Source organism: Ornithodoros turicata, chromosome 1 (assembly GCF_037126465.1).
Source record: "Ornithodoros turicata isolate Travis chromosome 1, ASM3712646v1, whole genome shotgun sequence".
Lineage (NCBI taxonomy): Eukaryota > Metazoa > Arthropoda > Arachnida > Ixodida > Argasidae > Ornithodoros > Ornithodoros turicata.
Window position 1 is genome coordinate 212,664,467 of NC_088201.1, and position 15,665 is coordinate 212,680,131.

The window sequence follows — 15,665 nt, forward strand, 5'->3', positions numbered from 1 at the left end:
TGTATGAAACTCACAGATATCGTCTTTTCCATGAGTTTTACACATACCATTTACCTGTCCATCCATCCCTTTTACGAGGGGATGAAGCTTTCGTACCGTTTGAATGGGTTTTTAACTTCTTCCAAAATATCGGTCTTTTAAATGCACTCTAGTTTTACAGCTTTCTTTTATGCTTTTCGATTGGTAATGCTTTAGTTTTAACCGAAAATCCTTATACCCTTTAATCAGTCACTGGATCATGTTTTCTTAAACTGTTAATGCTTTTTACTGTGGTGTTGGCGCATAATGGTCATAGTTACCGCTGCGCGATTAAAACACGAATCATCATCATCATCATCATTGAAAAAGGCAGTTCAGGTCTGTCGGATTTGTCAGACTCGATACAAAGCCAGTAAGCGGAGTGTGGAATGACTGATTCATCTTTCGAAAGCAGAGGTGCAGCCCCCACGACCTTTCGTCATCTCAATGCTTCAGAGCGGCATAGCCTAGTCAGGATCCATCAGATGGGTCACATATAGTATAACCGGGTTCATGAAGGTGAGGGTTCTGTGGGATACGTAAGAAAGCATACGTGTTACAGAACAGCTACAAGAATGGTCGGATGCACTTGCATGATTTTCAGTACGTAGACTTGGAACTGAAAAATAAATGTGCTAACCTTGTTGAAACTGGTTTTCCCTCAAAACCACACGAGAGCACACTTGGTTGCTTTAGATGAAGTTTCAAAGAGTTCAACTTCAGCATTTGCAGTACATCATCAGGGGGCTTTTATCTCAGGGGGGGGGGGGGGTTATCCCAATATTCAGGGGAGTTTCTTTGTTGAGTTTCTTTCTAGTGGAGGAGAGGAGAAGGAAATCCAATGTGTAAATTTACTTTTTGGGGGGCGACGATCGTTCAACCGCCACCCCTCCCCTGGGTCCACCACTCACTCAAAGATTGAATTTTTGAGGAAACGTTATTAAAGCCAAATAATCAGTGATGCATCTATTGTTTCATACAACCGGCACTGTGAACTGTTTCATAAAAATTGGGCTTTTGAAAAAGTTATGCATTCCTTTATTACCATAATATGTTATAATGCACATTTTCCTAAAGTATTTGTATTAGTATTATAATACGCGTTTTTGTGGAGCATTATGTATTACTATTAGAAAACGAAAAAATTGTGTTACTGGCCACCCCTGCTCGTGGACAATAGGACGAGTGAGAAGGAAATAGCTTGGAGCCCTTCTCCCCCTTTGTTGTCAGCAAGCCCCCAGAGTTCGAAGTGGCGGTAAGCTCCCTGGGATTTTCTAAAGTCTTCAGTCTCTTTGCTTACATAACCGTTTTTCTCTCTATCTTCTTAACGCAGAACAAGGACCGGAATATAGGACCAATAAAGGATGGAATCGGTGGACAAGTATCGGAATGTTGTGCTATTTTTATTTATTTTACAATTTACTACTTTTCACTGGGACTCACTATGCTACTTTTCACTATTTACTTCAAATGACGTTTCGTGGCATGCACTTTGGCAGTGTGTCCTTAAGAGAATCAACCTCACGAAATATGCCTTCTTCGATCGGGGTTAAAATTATTTTCACCGAAACTGGGGATAAAAAAGGAGGTGCTGCGTGAGGGTGTCCTTGTAAGAGATAAGGTTAGTCTCTCGTCTGGTGTATATAAGCGATCGGTGTAAGGGCGTGATATCTTTTGTTTACCTGGTTTGCAGGAGAAATAATCTGTACTCGGATGTTCCTATCGTGGATACAACAAGGCGGTATTTTGGCGTTCCCCGTCGAACAATTAACCAGAACAAATATTCATGCGTAATTTAATAAATGTAATGTAATAATAATAATGTTAAATTTGATTTTTTCTTTAATACAAGAAGCAAACAGCAATTCAATCATATACAGAGAGCTCGCGTTCAAGAACATTGAATGTTTTTGTTTGGAATCTGGTGGTGTGTGCGTCACGTTCAAACGAGTGTCCTCGCACATTCTTCGAACAACAACAGCTGTATTTTGACGATGAAATGGGGAGGTTTTCCACTCTAGGAGTGGAACGCTACCCTGTAGCTAGGGGTCTAATATAGACCTGTGCGCCGATGCCACTTTAACCGGCGGCGGCGTAGAGCCGGTTATGCAACCGGCGGCGGCAGCGTGAGCGGCGCGAGGGCGTAAACGCGTTAAGGGCGAATTACATGCGACGAATTTTTACGACGAACTCCGCACGGGCAGGACAAAGTGCGGCAGCACGACGCGGAATGTTCGCTGGCTGCGTTACATGCAACGAAGAAGCAGCGATTGCCGCTGCGATTTCGTTGCGGGGCTGTCAGTGTGTCCAGACAAGAGAAGCTGTTGTGGTTAATGATGAACCGAACAAGCACGTTTTCGAGACAACTATTCCTGCTTTCGAATAATCGACTACGCAATAAAAATGGACGGGACGCTTCTGCACGGTCGGAACTAACTTATCATTATATTCTAGACGTGTCGCTGTTGATGTCATTGCTGATTTTGGGCCTAATACAACACGTGAATATCGCGCGAAGACGATGACGAGCACGCACGGCTACCAGAAGACGGAAGTCGAGACCCCCTCTGATTGGCTGTTATCCTGGCGCTGCCCGCTGGCTACGTCCGGGAGTGTCGGACGCCGTGCGAAGTTTTCTGGGGTGGCTTGATCGACTGCCGGCGGCATATTTTTGACGCGGGCGTCAAGCGAACGACGCTGGACGAAGTTCGCAGATTGTTCGTCGCGTATTCGCTCCATGTAATCCGCCCTTTAGCCGTCCACAAGCGTACGCAAGCGCTGGTGGCCTGCGAGGTGTATATTGTCTAGGCTACTGTCGAAACCACATCCTAAAAATCCCCTTCTTATTTGATAAAAAAAAGGTCTAACCGTTGCAAATTTATCACAAACAATTGATCTACTTCGATCACATTTTGACTAGAACAAGCCGTGAAAGCCCGTAATCTGTGCACAGTAACATGGTTGCACACGCGTTGTACCCTCAAAGGGCATTTTTACAGAGGGCATAGTTGTCATGCACAAAAATCAACCCGGCTAGCGGGGGGAGGAGGTGCAACGGCCCCCTTGCCCCCCCCCCCCCTTCGCATAGCCTTTGGGGATCAACCAAATACTATCTCGAATGAATGAAAACAATAATAATAATAATAATAATCACAGTATAAAAGGCACAAAGTTCGAGCGTTTTCTACACGTCTCCTTTTACCAATGTTTTGCATTCGTTCAGCAACGGTGAGAAAATTCTCATGTACCAGCATAATCACTTATTGAGGGGCTCCATCCTTCTCTTTTGCGTTTGTCAAGCACGTACTCCTCGCAGAAGAAATCAGAGCCAATTCTCCGCTTCTTTTCACCGTCTTGCGCAAAACTAAGGTGCAAAAGTAACGCCACACCGCGCTCGTTTAAAACGCCCTTGAGTTCTAAAGGTTGGTCCTCACTGTTGCGTCATAATATGCATGCGTGCAACATACCCGTGCGTTCCACGACGTAGCAGACGCAAGGTCATCCGTCGGCATGTCCACACTAGCACGTATGCACGTGCGTCCGTCGGCCGAATTAACAACAACCAACGCCACCACATTGCCTCTGCGCATGCTCAGCGAGCGTTTCGCATTCTGTTGCTCCACGATATGGCAGATATGGAAGGCCAAACGCTCAGTGATGCTTTCGCTGGTTTTCTTGAGAGCTATATTGAGACATCCGACAACATAAATTGGGCCGCTGTAGCGCAGTACACCTCCGCTGCCTTGCTCCTACAGCAGAAGTTAAAACAAACCAGAACATGGGTGGGGAGCATTCTGCGCAAAAGAAAGCCGTACGGTGAATACCACCACCTCGTGAAAGACATGCGCGATAGTAATAAGGACTTCTTCGAATACTTTAGGATGTCAGAAGAAAGGTATGTCATTCTCAATTTCTTGGTTCCACAGTGAGCTGAAGTAGTCTCTACACCCGTAATGTTATGCTCCTTACTGCAAACGCACGTTTGGAATTTCACAGGTTTGACACCATCTGTTCCCTGGTGGACCCACTAATTCGGCGCCAGAACACGCAGTTCCGCGAGTCCATCTCCCCAGAGGAACGACTATCTTTCACACTACGGTAATAACGTCAGACACTCTTCCACGTACGTCCAATCACCAGTGTGGAAAGCCCCATGGCTATAGCATTCTCCTCACCTCTGTTTGAATCTCCAGCGACTGCCATCAAATCTTAACCGAAATGGCAGTCCGATTCCGCCACTAAATTCGGGTAGACCGTTTCAAAAAAGAAAAAGTGTTGATATGGCTACCATTGCTTCAGCCTTTTCCTAAATATGCCTTTCAAACGTTCTTGTTGCAGCTACCTGGCTCATGGATCTTCAATGAGGATAATCGCAAAGAATTACCGAATTAGCACAACAACAGCAAGTTCCATTGTGAGGGACACATGTAAGGCCTTGAAGAAGGTATTGATGCCAATTTACATGCCGGTACGTGCATCCTTATTAGAGTAAATTTTAGCAGATAGCAGGTTTCGTGGTAGTTCCATGTGTATCATACTTGCTACAGAGAGTGGTCAAACATTGCTCTGTTGTGTACTGCAGGAACCAACAGCACGAACATGGACGGCGATTGCTGAAGATTTTTGGCAGTTGTGGGATTTCCCTAACTGCATCGGAGCCATAGACGGCAAGCACATTTCAATACAGGCTCCCCCAAATGAGGGTTCTGCATTTTTCAACTACAAGGGCAGCCACAGTGTCATTTTGCTAGCTTTGTGCGATGCAAAGTACAGGTTTATAATGGTAGACGTTGGCGAGTGTGGGTCCTGGAGTGACGGTGGGGTATTTCGAGACTGCGAAATTGGAAAGAAGCTGAAGTCAGGTGGCTTCTCAATTCCTTCTTACAAAGAGCTCCCAGAGTCGGATGTCAAAATGCCACTTGTTGTTGTGGGGGACGCTGCATTTTCGCTCATGACAAATTTGATGAGGCCATACCCCGCCACTAACCTGCCTCTTCAGAAAAAGGTATTTAACTACCGCTTGTCAAGGGCACGTCGCATTGCGGAGAACACTTTTGGAATATTGGTCTCCAGGTGGAGGATCTTGAGACAACCAATTCAAGCATCGCTGGAGACGATTAATGATATTGTCTGGGCCACTGTGTGCCTGCATAATTTCTTAAGGGCACGTGACATAGAAGAGAGGGCTAGCCCATATTGCCCACGAGGGTATGTTGATTATGAAGAGAGGGATGGAACAGTGCACGATGGACTATGGCGAAAAGATGGTAGCCTTGCTAGTGTACGACGTCAGGGCAGTAACATGTATGCTGGGAACGCCAAAGAAGTTCGAAACACATTTGCAAACTTTTTTTGTTCAAAGACTGGTGAAGTTGAATGGCAGTACAGGATAGTTCTCCGTGGTTCGTCACCCGAGAGTGTTGCAGCAACACTTTGAGTACTAGTTATGTTAATGTTAGCCAGAAGTCTAAGCGTTTCTTCCACTGAGGTTGCTTTTGTGGAGACAGACTTGCCAGGTTTGTCCTGTCCTGTTTTTGTCAAGTACTTATAAATCTGTGTCTAACTTAAACTGTGTCTAACCTTGTTCCCATGATGTTGCATATTGTATCTCAAACCAGTATTTATTGATTGCATTCATTGTCATCAAACTCAAGGCCGAAAAGGACCTCTTGTATTCGCGAGCTTCTTTTTTTCTTCGTTCGACAGTGCTTTCATGTTGCCCCTGTGGTTCAATAAAAACTTTGTGTCATCATCATCTGCATTAACATGACTATAGTAGCGCTGCATCGTTCGTGTACAGTCTACAGGGGGTCGTCTTTAGCTGTACCATGTATTCCAAAAGAGTGTTGGATTAGGACACGATATATCACTCATCACCAGAAAGTAAATTCTAAGTTTATTGTTCCTGCTCACTATCTTCCCCAAATTCCAAGTCGAAGAGTATCTTCTGAATTTGTAGTTGTGCGAGCCTTTTTTTTTTTTTTCTTCGTTGGGGCCTTAAACCTGTCTCTCAAACTCAGTAAAAACATTGCATCGCAGTCATCTGCATCGATCTGTAGGCGTGTGCTGCGACTGCTTGCCATCTCTTTAGTTGCTGCGGCCAGTGCCTGTGTCAAGTAACTTGTGTCTGACACTGTTTTCCGTTTTGCTGGCCTGTGTGGTCGAATGCTGGGAGATTCATTCCTTTCCTCTTGATTTCTCAATCCTCGGAACGTGTCGGACACCTCAAAGGTTTGGCCTGAGCTCCTCTAGGGGAAGGACAGCGATATTGTATTGTATAGGTATTCTGTATCACATAGCAAATTATGTGTGAGAGATCTCACCTCGCTGGTGTTCTCTTCGTTGCTTGTTTCATCAGGTGAAGCAGATGGCTCCTCAAGAATCATTGAGAGGAGAATGCCTGCATAACAAAGCATTGTACAAAATTATGTTGTGGTACATGGGAACAGCAAATACATACAGCAAATGATTGAGAAGAGTAATATGAAAATGCATTACTTAGTTATCTACTTTTTAGTTCTGCACTTTTACGCTTGCATCTTTTCCGAAATACCAGCTAATGGGAAAAACCAACATTCTGCGCACAAGCATGCTCATACAGGCAGGACAACTACCAAATGTACACTTAATAGTTTTGTGCAATTGTATAATTTTATATGTTGCTTGTAATGTAAATATATGATTACTGTAGTCATCTAACCTCATCTATCGTTTACTGCATTCTTACTTTCACCTAACACTGTGTGGTGTAGATACCTTCTGGAGTGGCTCCACTGTGATGCTCCGAAGTGTTCCCGTCGTCCACAGGGTTCTGTTCTATTAGCCTGGTTATGCACAGAACATGATTACTTTTTTTTTTAATGCTTGCTATATAAAAAGGTTTGTATTCACAACTTCAAGGAGACCATGTTTCAACTGTCGCGCACTTTCATTAAAATGTCCTATATAAAGAAAATATTACTACGTTATCCTAAGAAAGTACACTTTCCTACAAATGCCATCTATAAGGTGGTAGCTGTGCAGTCTACACTTTGTCATTGTAATTCCGTAGGGAAGAAGTTTGTGACAGAAATTCCGCATAACTTTGTGCTCAACGTGAATGGTTCTTGCTGTGCAAGTAACATAGTTGAAATTAAACAATCATTCGCGTAAGTGGGACGTAGTTACACAAGCTGGCTGTAATTAGTTTCAGGAGGAATATTGCTGCAGTAATACTTACTTTTTGCTCTTTAAATGGGGCTTGAGGAACCCCAAATATTTGTACAGGGCCCATCTTGAAGTGACAACTTCATCACCGCCGGCACCACTTCTTGGTCCATCGTCTTTTAGATGCCGGTTTTCTCGGGCATATCTATCACGGATGGCCCTCCACTGCTTTTTGCACTCTTCCGCTGCGATCAATTACACAGAACGAGGTTAAATGTTTGTGAAACATACGTCTCTCGAGATAACAACAAAATTAACTTACCGTGAAGCCAGGGTTCGAGCAATAGCTTGCCATGCGTTTTCACGCTTTATAGAGTCCTTGTATTCGGGTCTGCTTTTATCGTAAAGCCACGGATACCTTTCAATTTCCACGCAGAGCATTTCTTGCGTTGTTATGCTGGAAGAACTGAACGAATTTGCCGACATAACTGGCACGGTCGACGCGGGCGCAGGAACCGCCATTGCTGCTCAGCAAGCCACAAGCAACTGCGCATGCCCAAGATTCAGACCGTCGGTCGTGCGCATGCGCTAGTGTTCCGTCGAACGCTTCGCCATCCAGAAAAGTTGGACCGCGGCGAACTTGGTTCCATGCGTGCGTGGTAGTTCTCCGTCGGCTCGTTGCCATGGTAGCTGACGGATACATGCCAACGCAACGCATGCCAATGCGTTAAAACGCATCAGTGAGGACCAACCTTTATGAGCAGAGAACGCTTCAAAAACGGAGATCCTGTCTCTGATGCCATGACAGTTCAATACTCGCGAGGCCAAGACCGGCAGAAGTGCGCGAAACCACTTTGAGCTTCCCGCTCCGCAGCGGAACCGATCCGAACACGGAACGCGCGCGGGATATCGGCGCGCCGGGGTGGCGTGAGCGGCGGCGTCAACGCGTGGAGAAATGGTGACGGCAGTTGCGCGGCGCGGCAGCGCACAGGTCTAGTCTAGTAAGAGTGATGACGATGATGATCGGAGTGGAAACGGCAATCCTGATCTTGATGGTGGGAAGTGTGATGGTGATGTCGTCAGAATAACTCCTTTACGCCAGTCAGTATATAAAAAAAGCGTCTACATAATGTAAGGCCGCCCTGAAGTGGGCTGCGGTGTCCCAAGGGCCGAACAGGCCCACGACAAGTCGAAAGGGGCGGCAGCCAAGGTTGGCAAGCTGTGACTGGAGTGCACGCCTCTCGGTGATATAAGTCCGACAACGGAGGAGTATGTACTCGCATTCCTCTCTATTCCTTTTTTACATTCTTCTAAAAAATGTAGGTAACACTTGCGAGGCAGCGCAATCTCTGGTACAATACGCTGGTCACAATAATACAATGCAATGAATTCTAATGCTGATCGACCACATCTTTGCCTTCTGTGGAACAGTGGTAACGCAAGTTAAAGAAAACGAAAATTATCCTCTGCTCATTGACTATGATTTTATGTTTAGAATAAACATAATGTCTGAGACTTGATTGCGATATGAATTATATTTTGGGTGTGACTCTTTCGGGTAAACGGTTAAACCCGATTTCGCCCGGTTATTCCGTCCCAAATCAGTTTCGGACCAATTCGCATTGTGTCGTAATTTTCTCGTACGACAAACTTACGATAAGTTCTGTCGTACGCCAATCAGACAATCCAATCATCCAATGAGCCAATCAATGCATGGCTTATGCTGCGAATTGCCTCGCCTCAAGAAAGCTGGAATGGTTCGCTCATAAATGCTCTCGCATTTAAAAATCCTAGCATTTAAAAATGGAAGGAAATGCCACACGATGACAGCAGGAAAATACAGCGGCGCAGTGCAAATAAGGGCACTGAAAGGCTTAGGTTGGAAGACTATCTTTCTACGTGTAAGTCTTTTATTCCATGCAAAGCATTGTTCTCCTTTGAACAATAGTCTGGACGAATAGTAATCTTTCAAGCCGAAGCGCAGCCAATAGCCGAGCCGAGCCGAACATGTGTGCAGTACAAGCCAGCTCACCATGGCTAATCTATATCCAACAAATTCCCATAACGAAACAAACAGAGACACACAGGACATGTGTATGGTATATGAGTATACGTATGTATCAGCGCTGACATAGTTTTATATCCTTGCTCGTGCCGTTTACGAATGCAGCTTTGGTCTTATTATGTAATCGGCTTGAGAGAGACGTCGGTTCGAACCGAATTATTCGCTTTTGGTGAATCTTGCCACAGTCCTGGAAAACATGTTACGTGTTCTTGATGCTTTTTGTAGTTATACACGGACCATGTATGGCTCTTGGCGAGCTTGTTCTTCCTCTTCCTTACAAGCAGAGAACGACGACAAGACAGAAAGCCCGTGCCCTCGAGTCCGCGTGTCAGGAACCAGCATTCATTTGCGACAGAGAAGGAGCTCAGACTGTACTTCCAACACTTGCCAATCGTAGTTATGCAGCCTCCAATGGGTTATGGTCAGCCATACGGTGCAACACTTCCAAGCTCCTTTGCTTCTCCAATGGCTTTCCCTCCACCACCAGGGGAGGAAGAAGAGGAAGAAAGTGACAGTATCGGCAAGCCCAAGGCCGTAGGGATGTCACCAGCAGCTCAACGCACCGTCCGCCTGGTCACCGTGCTGACTGTCACGGCTGTGATCATCGGGGCCATGTCCATCGGTCTGGTGATGGGTAAGTGTGCATCATAACAAAGGCCTCTTAGCCTCAGCACATCGGGAACGCTGTCCTTGGCGTGCATGGTAGCGAAACGCGTAATAAAAACAACCGTGCAAATAGAGTTGGTCTAACGCAAAAACTACCTCGGGGAAGACGTGTCTGTTTCGCATCAACGTTCCTGGAATTTATGTCCAGATAAAGTATGGCAGACAAGAGTGAATTTAAAGGCGTAGTGTACAAACGGGGACCGTTCTATATGTCACGATGATGAATCGGTGATAATGGTAATCAAATTTCAGGGTACAGCTCCCTTAGGAACTTTCAAGAGGACGAGGAGGGCACCGACGAGACATCGGGGCCCCATCATACAGAGAAGTGCGACTGCAAGAAGCCAGCTACATGTCCCAATATTTTAAACCATACAGTACCGGACTCTCATCCGTCGTCCAATTCCACAACGTAGACCACGACGCCGCCCCGATCACGATAAAGTGGACGAAAAAGTCGGGTTGAGCGCTGGTTACAGGAGCGGGCATACCCGCCCTTTAAAACTTTGGTACTGTCCTGTGACAATGCAATCGTAGAAGTAAATAAAAACTTGTATAAACTTGTAAACTTGTATACTTGTAACAATTTTGATGTATAGGAGCACTTATTTGCGAGAGGTTCATCAGTTGTGGAGTCCGAACTACTGCGTTCCAAACCCATCCGTCCGTCATCGTCTGGTTACCGGGGCAACGAGCGTCACTTCTTCATTCGCCAATAGGTTATGGAATACGATTACAAAGGTCCTAAAAAAGCAGAAATCTACGCACCCTCGGGCATTCCGTGTATAGGAACAGCTCACATCAATAAATCGAGGTTTAAAACGGAGCTCACAAACAGCACAATCAGGATCCAGGGTCCTGTCGTCGCAACGTACATTTCGCGGCCACACTTTGTGTTTCCTCGTCGTTGGGAGCTTTGAACAGCTTTGAATTATGCTGTTGATAATTGTCACAAAAAGGGCGCACGCCTCCTGTTTTCAACAAATCAGGGAAGATAACGATATCACCCGAGATTCCGGTTGAGTAGGAGCGTGTTCTGCGGTGAAGTTCGTTTTTAAGAAAGTGGCGCTGCCGCGTCACTCTATGTGGATGCATTGCGCCGGACGCAATAATCTACGCAAATGGAAGAGGATTTGTTCCGTACGCCATTTTCTTGCTCTTATCGAGCACCCACTAGGACTATTGTCAGTTCATTTTATATACTATTTCACAAATACTCACATTCCAATTATATGTAGGCAGGGTGTCGAAGCGAACCGAAAACCGGAACCGAAAACCGAAAAAAAAACGCTATTTTGGTGCGAACCGGAACGGAATCGAAACCGTATACGTTTTTTTCGCTCAGGAGGGAAACCGAAAAATATATTTAACGGTTTTCGGTCCAAGCAAAAACTTCGCCGGTTTGGACTACGGATAGACTACGAATGAAACTACGTTTGGACTACGAATGAAACAGACGTCGTGTGCTCTGAAGTCATGTCATGGATACTATACGAGGGTTACGGTGGAATGTATGTCGGTGTACTATGACCCTTAGGCTCCCTTTGTAATGGTTTATCGTTCGCGCACGCACACAGACTTAGAGGTACATGTGACTCTCTAGCAATGTGCCGTAGTGTTCGTTTTAATTTGATTCCCCCAAACTCTCCTCAACTAAACAGCGACCCAAGGGGGCTGCATAACGGCTTCTTTATCGGTAATGTCGCGCAACGCGTCCCTTGTTTGAGAGCAGCTAAGTTGAATACATTTACGTATACGCGAGGGCAAGCCCCTGCGATGTGGCAACTCTTTTGTGGACAGGACACGAAGCAAATATAACGGAGCCGTCGAGCGCGTTTGTGAATGAAGGTGTTCCTCGATTGTGTTCCTCGAAGGTGTTCCTCGTACTCGTGCGTTGGTGCTTGCTGGCTAGACAGTAGCAACAGACATTAGGATGGGACGCGATCGCTCCAACCCAGCAAGAAAGTACTTTACGTATGACATCACGACAAACAAGTCCGTTTGTAGCATGCGCTTCAAGAAAGGAGAAAGCTCATTCTGACAGTAACCTACAGGAACCAGGAGCTACCAATTTCACATCTGTCTATTAAATACCATGTATGCGGAATAAACGGGTTTACATTTTGTAACATTTATTTTTTTGTGTGTGGGGATGAATATTTCCAGCAGAAGCGAAACCGGTTAAAAACCGGTATGAACCGTTATTTTTTTGCTCCGGAGCAGAACCGGTACCGGATCGTTTATGATGTAACCGGAACGAAAACCGGAACGAAAAACGTTTCGGTTCGACACCCTGTATGTAGGAGCCTTGGATTGTCAGTGTTCGATATAGTGGGCTTTACCCCGATTTGAAGGAGCAGGAGTGCGCGAAGGATTTACCCCAATGTCTCTGTGTAGCAGGTGAAGCCCGCTTTACATTTTGTCGTTCAATGCCACACGTCCCAGATATCCTGCTTGACCATGCTCGATTTCTTTCAAATTGATTGATTTTCTCATGCAGCCAATCTTCTCCCAGCTTATTTTGACGCTTTTTTTTTCTTTTTTTGCTGTTTTCGCGCCTTGACTGCCTCTTGAAGACTGCGAAGGGACACGAGACCTACCTGGTGAAAAAAATTCGAACAAAATGGCTTTATCGCAAATTCCAATAAAATCTCTTCTAAATTAAGGCAAATCATAATAACTTACTGTATTATCCGTTGAAGGTTGATCGGCACTTTTTACCGAGAGTTTATGGCCCTGGAATATTCGAGAACGTTTGGAATTTTTAGAGAAGCCTGCAGGTTTTTCACGGCAGTTGAAACTGTCTAGCTCTGTTGTCTAGGAGGCAAATGAGCCCATTTTGATCATTTGTTTTTTCATAAAAAAGCTCTCTATACCATATCTTGTCGTTTGTTTTCCTCGCATGTTAGGATGCATGTCCCAGGCTTCATTTGAGGTGTTGTTAGCAGTAGTAATTTCATTACAGATATGCTGATTATGGTTCACAGTTTCGGTTCACAGTCGATCCTGGAGGCACAACTCTTGGGAAACTATCATTCAATCATTCTGTAGGCACCTGTAATGTTAACTCCGTAACTTACCATGCACTCTTAAAAATGAACTTCACCGCATAGCACGCTCCAGGACAACCATCAACTCGAATGATATCGTTATTTGCCCTGCTTTGTTGAAAACCGGAGGCGTACATCTTTATGTGGCACTTATGCTGTTCATAACTGTCACCAAAGAAGGCGCACGCCTCCAGTTTTCAACAAATCAGGGCAGATAACGATGTCATTCGAGTTGATGGTTGACTAGGAGCGTGCTATGCGGTGAAGTTCATTTTTAAGTATCTACAGTTCCTCCTGAAGTCGGTCCCAGACGCATAGTTACATCCTTGTCCCCCACTCCTCATTTTCCTCTCTTCATCTGTACGCCCTTCAATAGCCAAAGCTGCTTCGTGGCGCTAGCACTTAAATGAACTATGAAATGATTTTTTCTCGTTTTCATCAGAAAGAAAATCTTTTTCCGAGTCTAGAACAAAAAATTATACCTTCATCATGCGAGGAGTATTCTCGGGAGCGAATTTAAACGGAGCGACGAAGGGGGGACAGCTGGCGCCGCGCCGTGGCGAGCTGCCGAGCGGAGACACAGACCGGCAACTTGACGGGACCACGGCCGGCTCGGCAACACGTCATCGTGACGTGTTGCCGAGCCGAAGGATCCCCCCAGGAGCATGCGCCGTATAGGATCCCGCGTATGCGTTCATCGGGAGTGGAAATCTCCATGACGGCAGCTTTCGCGCGATGGTCGCATCCTGTGGTTTTCGTCGTCATGCCGGGACGATGTTGGATAGTTGGTTGCCCCAATTTACGTCAATATTCGCCTGGTATCCAATGTTTCATGCTTATCAGTGACGAGACGGACAGCTTTTGACGTCACAAAGCAATCGGACCGCCGGAGGGAAAGACGATGCGGTGCCATCGACTAGCTGCTCGTGTTTGTAGCGGGCATTTGTATGATCGAATTTACGAAGCGTGCGCTGAACCTCTTCAACGTACTGAATAACGAGCTTAGTGTCGTCTGAATCAAGGTGTAGCACCATCACAATACCTATCCACACCGGGGAAAGAACATCCACCTAAACGGCGCAAAGGTGTGAGTATTTTTCGTTATTGCAGCTAACACAGGTCTCTCAGTCCGTGTGGTTCAAATACTGTCATAGATTTCAGGATTGTGTGAATGGGTTAATTCTCATCTGCGTTAGTCTGAACCTTGCCGCCGCTTACGGCACAGAGAGAGTAAGAAAAAAGAAAATAGAAGTTACCGAATCTAGTCCCTAAACTCAGGTGGTGCACAGTTGATAAAAGTACACTTCGTTTAGCATGATCTTATATACCATATTTCAACAGAATATTTATGTGATATGTTGAACATACGTATCCGTTCTTTTCTCTTCACTAACCTGTTTTCATGTTCACAGGTGACTTCCTCAGCGGAGCCTGAAACCACTTAGGTGAGACAGCATGATCATTGTAACCCACTGTCCAGAGCAGACAAATGCTGTGCACCCTCTTTCCAGATTCCTCTTTAATGCAGTGTCTTGCCTACCATTCGAGCTCTGTATATTGTTCACAAGTTCTTTTAACCTTTTTTGTTATTTGATCTACAGTTTGCTTTATCATGTGCACAAATATGATATTGAAGGGGACATTTTCTTGTTTACACTTCTTATCTTATAATCATTGCTCAGTTAGATTACATCATTTGCGTTCACCGGAACTGCGGTTGTGTACTGTGTTATTTTCTTTTCTCAAATCAGGGCAGCCCATGTGCATGGCAGCTGAAGTCTTTCACCAGGGTAACATGCCAGGACAACTCCAGCAAGTGCTCTGCAGGTCACCTCTAAATTAAAGGAACCTACCTTTGATGCACTATGTCCTTATGAGATTTTGTTCCTGATACAACTCTGCGCTTTGTTTCACATTGCCAAAAAATAACCCTACCAATCATTATCATACCAGTGGTGTACTGCTGTGTTCAACCAGTTCAACTTGCTCTGGGCATCCTGCAAGGCCGTGTAGCTACTTCAGCCCTTATTTGCTGGTAACACTGGTGCCAATACAGATGTTAGATGAGCTGTGTGACAGTGTAAAATAGAACATATCCTGTGTTCTATTAACAATAAAAATTATGCACGTATAGCATATAATGTGTATGTGTAGATGTTAGGTCTTAGTTATTGTACTATTTAAGCTAAATGTCGAAATTTCAGCTGTTTTAGCCTGATGCCCTCGTCCTTGACGCACATACAAGTGTGCCCACACCTTCGGAGGAGCCTGCATAGCGAGGACTCTGTCCCGGTGGCAAATGGAACAGTTCTTTCACAAAGAAAGCAGATTTCCGCCAGAAGACCAACAAGCAGTTTACTTGAAATACATGTAGTACCAATTACTTGTCGTTTTTCTGATTGCAAAATACTGGGCACGCTACGTCAGTACTGGGGGTTTTTGCTTCCTTCCAGTTACTCAACTGGTGACTTCAAGCTTACATAACACAATAATAAAAGAGGGCAACGAAGCAGGCGAACTGGTGTCGTGAGATTGTGTCACCCAGACTTAGGGTTATGGATGTATTACACAGTATTGGAAACCTGGTTGAACAATAAATTTGTTAAACGACAAACACTTATCAGACATCAATACGATGTGCAGAATGCTCTTACAGAATACGCTACAGCTGAGTTTTTGAAAGCATGGTGGTTGGCAACGCTAAATGTTCAGATTTACGA

At 45.1% G+C, this 15,665-nt stretch overlaps 1 protein-coding gene across 1 annotated transcript; it reads left to right on the forward strand.

Annotated features, from left to right (window-relative positions):
- The first annotated feature begins 9,468 nt into the window (after positions 1–9,468).
- Positions 9,469–10,467, forward strand: LOC135376128 (uncharacterized). Its single transcript, XM_064608711.1, has 2 exons — positions 9,469–9,863; positions 10,148–10,467. Exons 1-2 carry the CDS (start codon positions 9,629–9,631, stop codon positions 10,309–10,311), a joined length of 399 nt encoding a protein of 132 aa, XP_064464781.1. The 5' UTR covers positions 9,469–9,628; the 3' UTR covers positions 10,312–10,467.
- Positions 10,468–15,665: the final 5,198 nt, after the last annotated feature.

Bases quoted from the DNA above. Each gene is read 5' to 3' on its own strand.
- LOC135376128 (XM_064608711.1), top strand. From the start codon at position 9,629: ATGCAGCCTCCAATGGGTTATGGTCAGCCATACGGTGCAACACTTCCA. The intron at 9,864-10,147 runs GTAAGTGTGCAT...ATCAAATTTCAG, and splicing joins GTCCATCGGTCTGGTGATGG to GGTACAGCTCCCTTAGGAAC.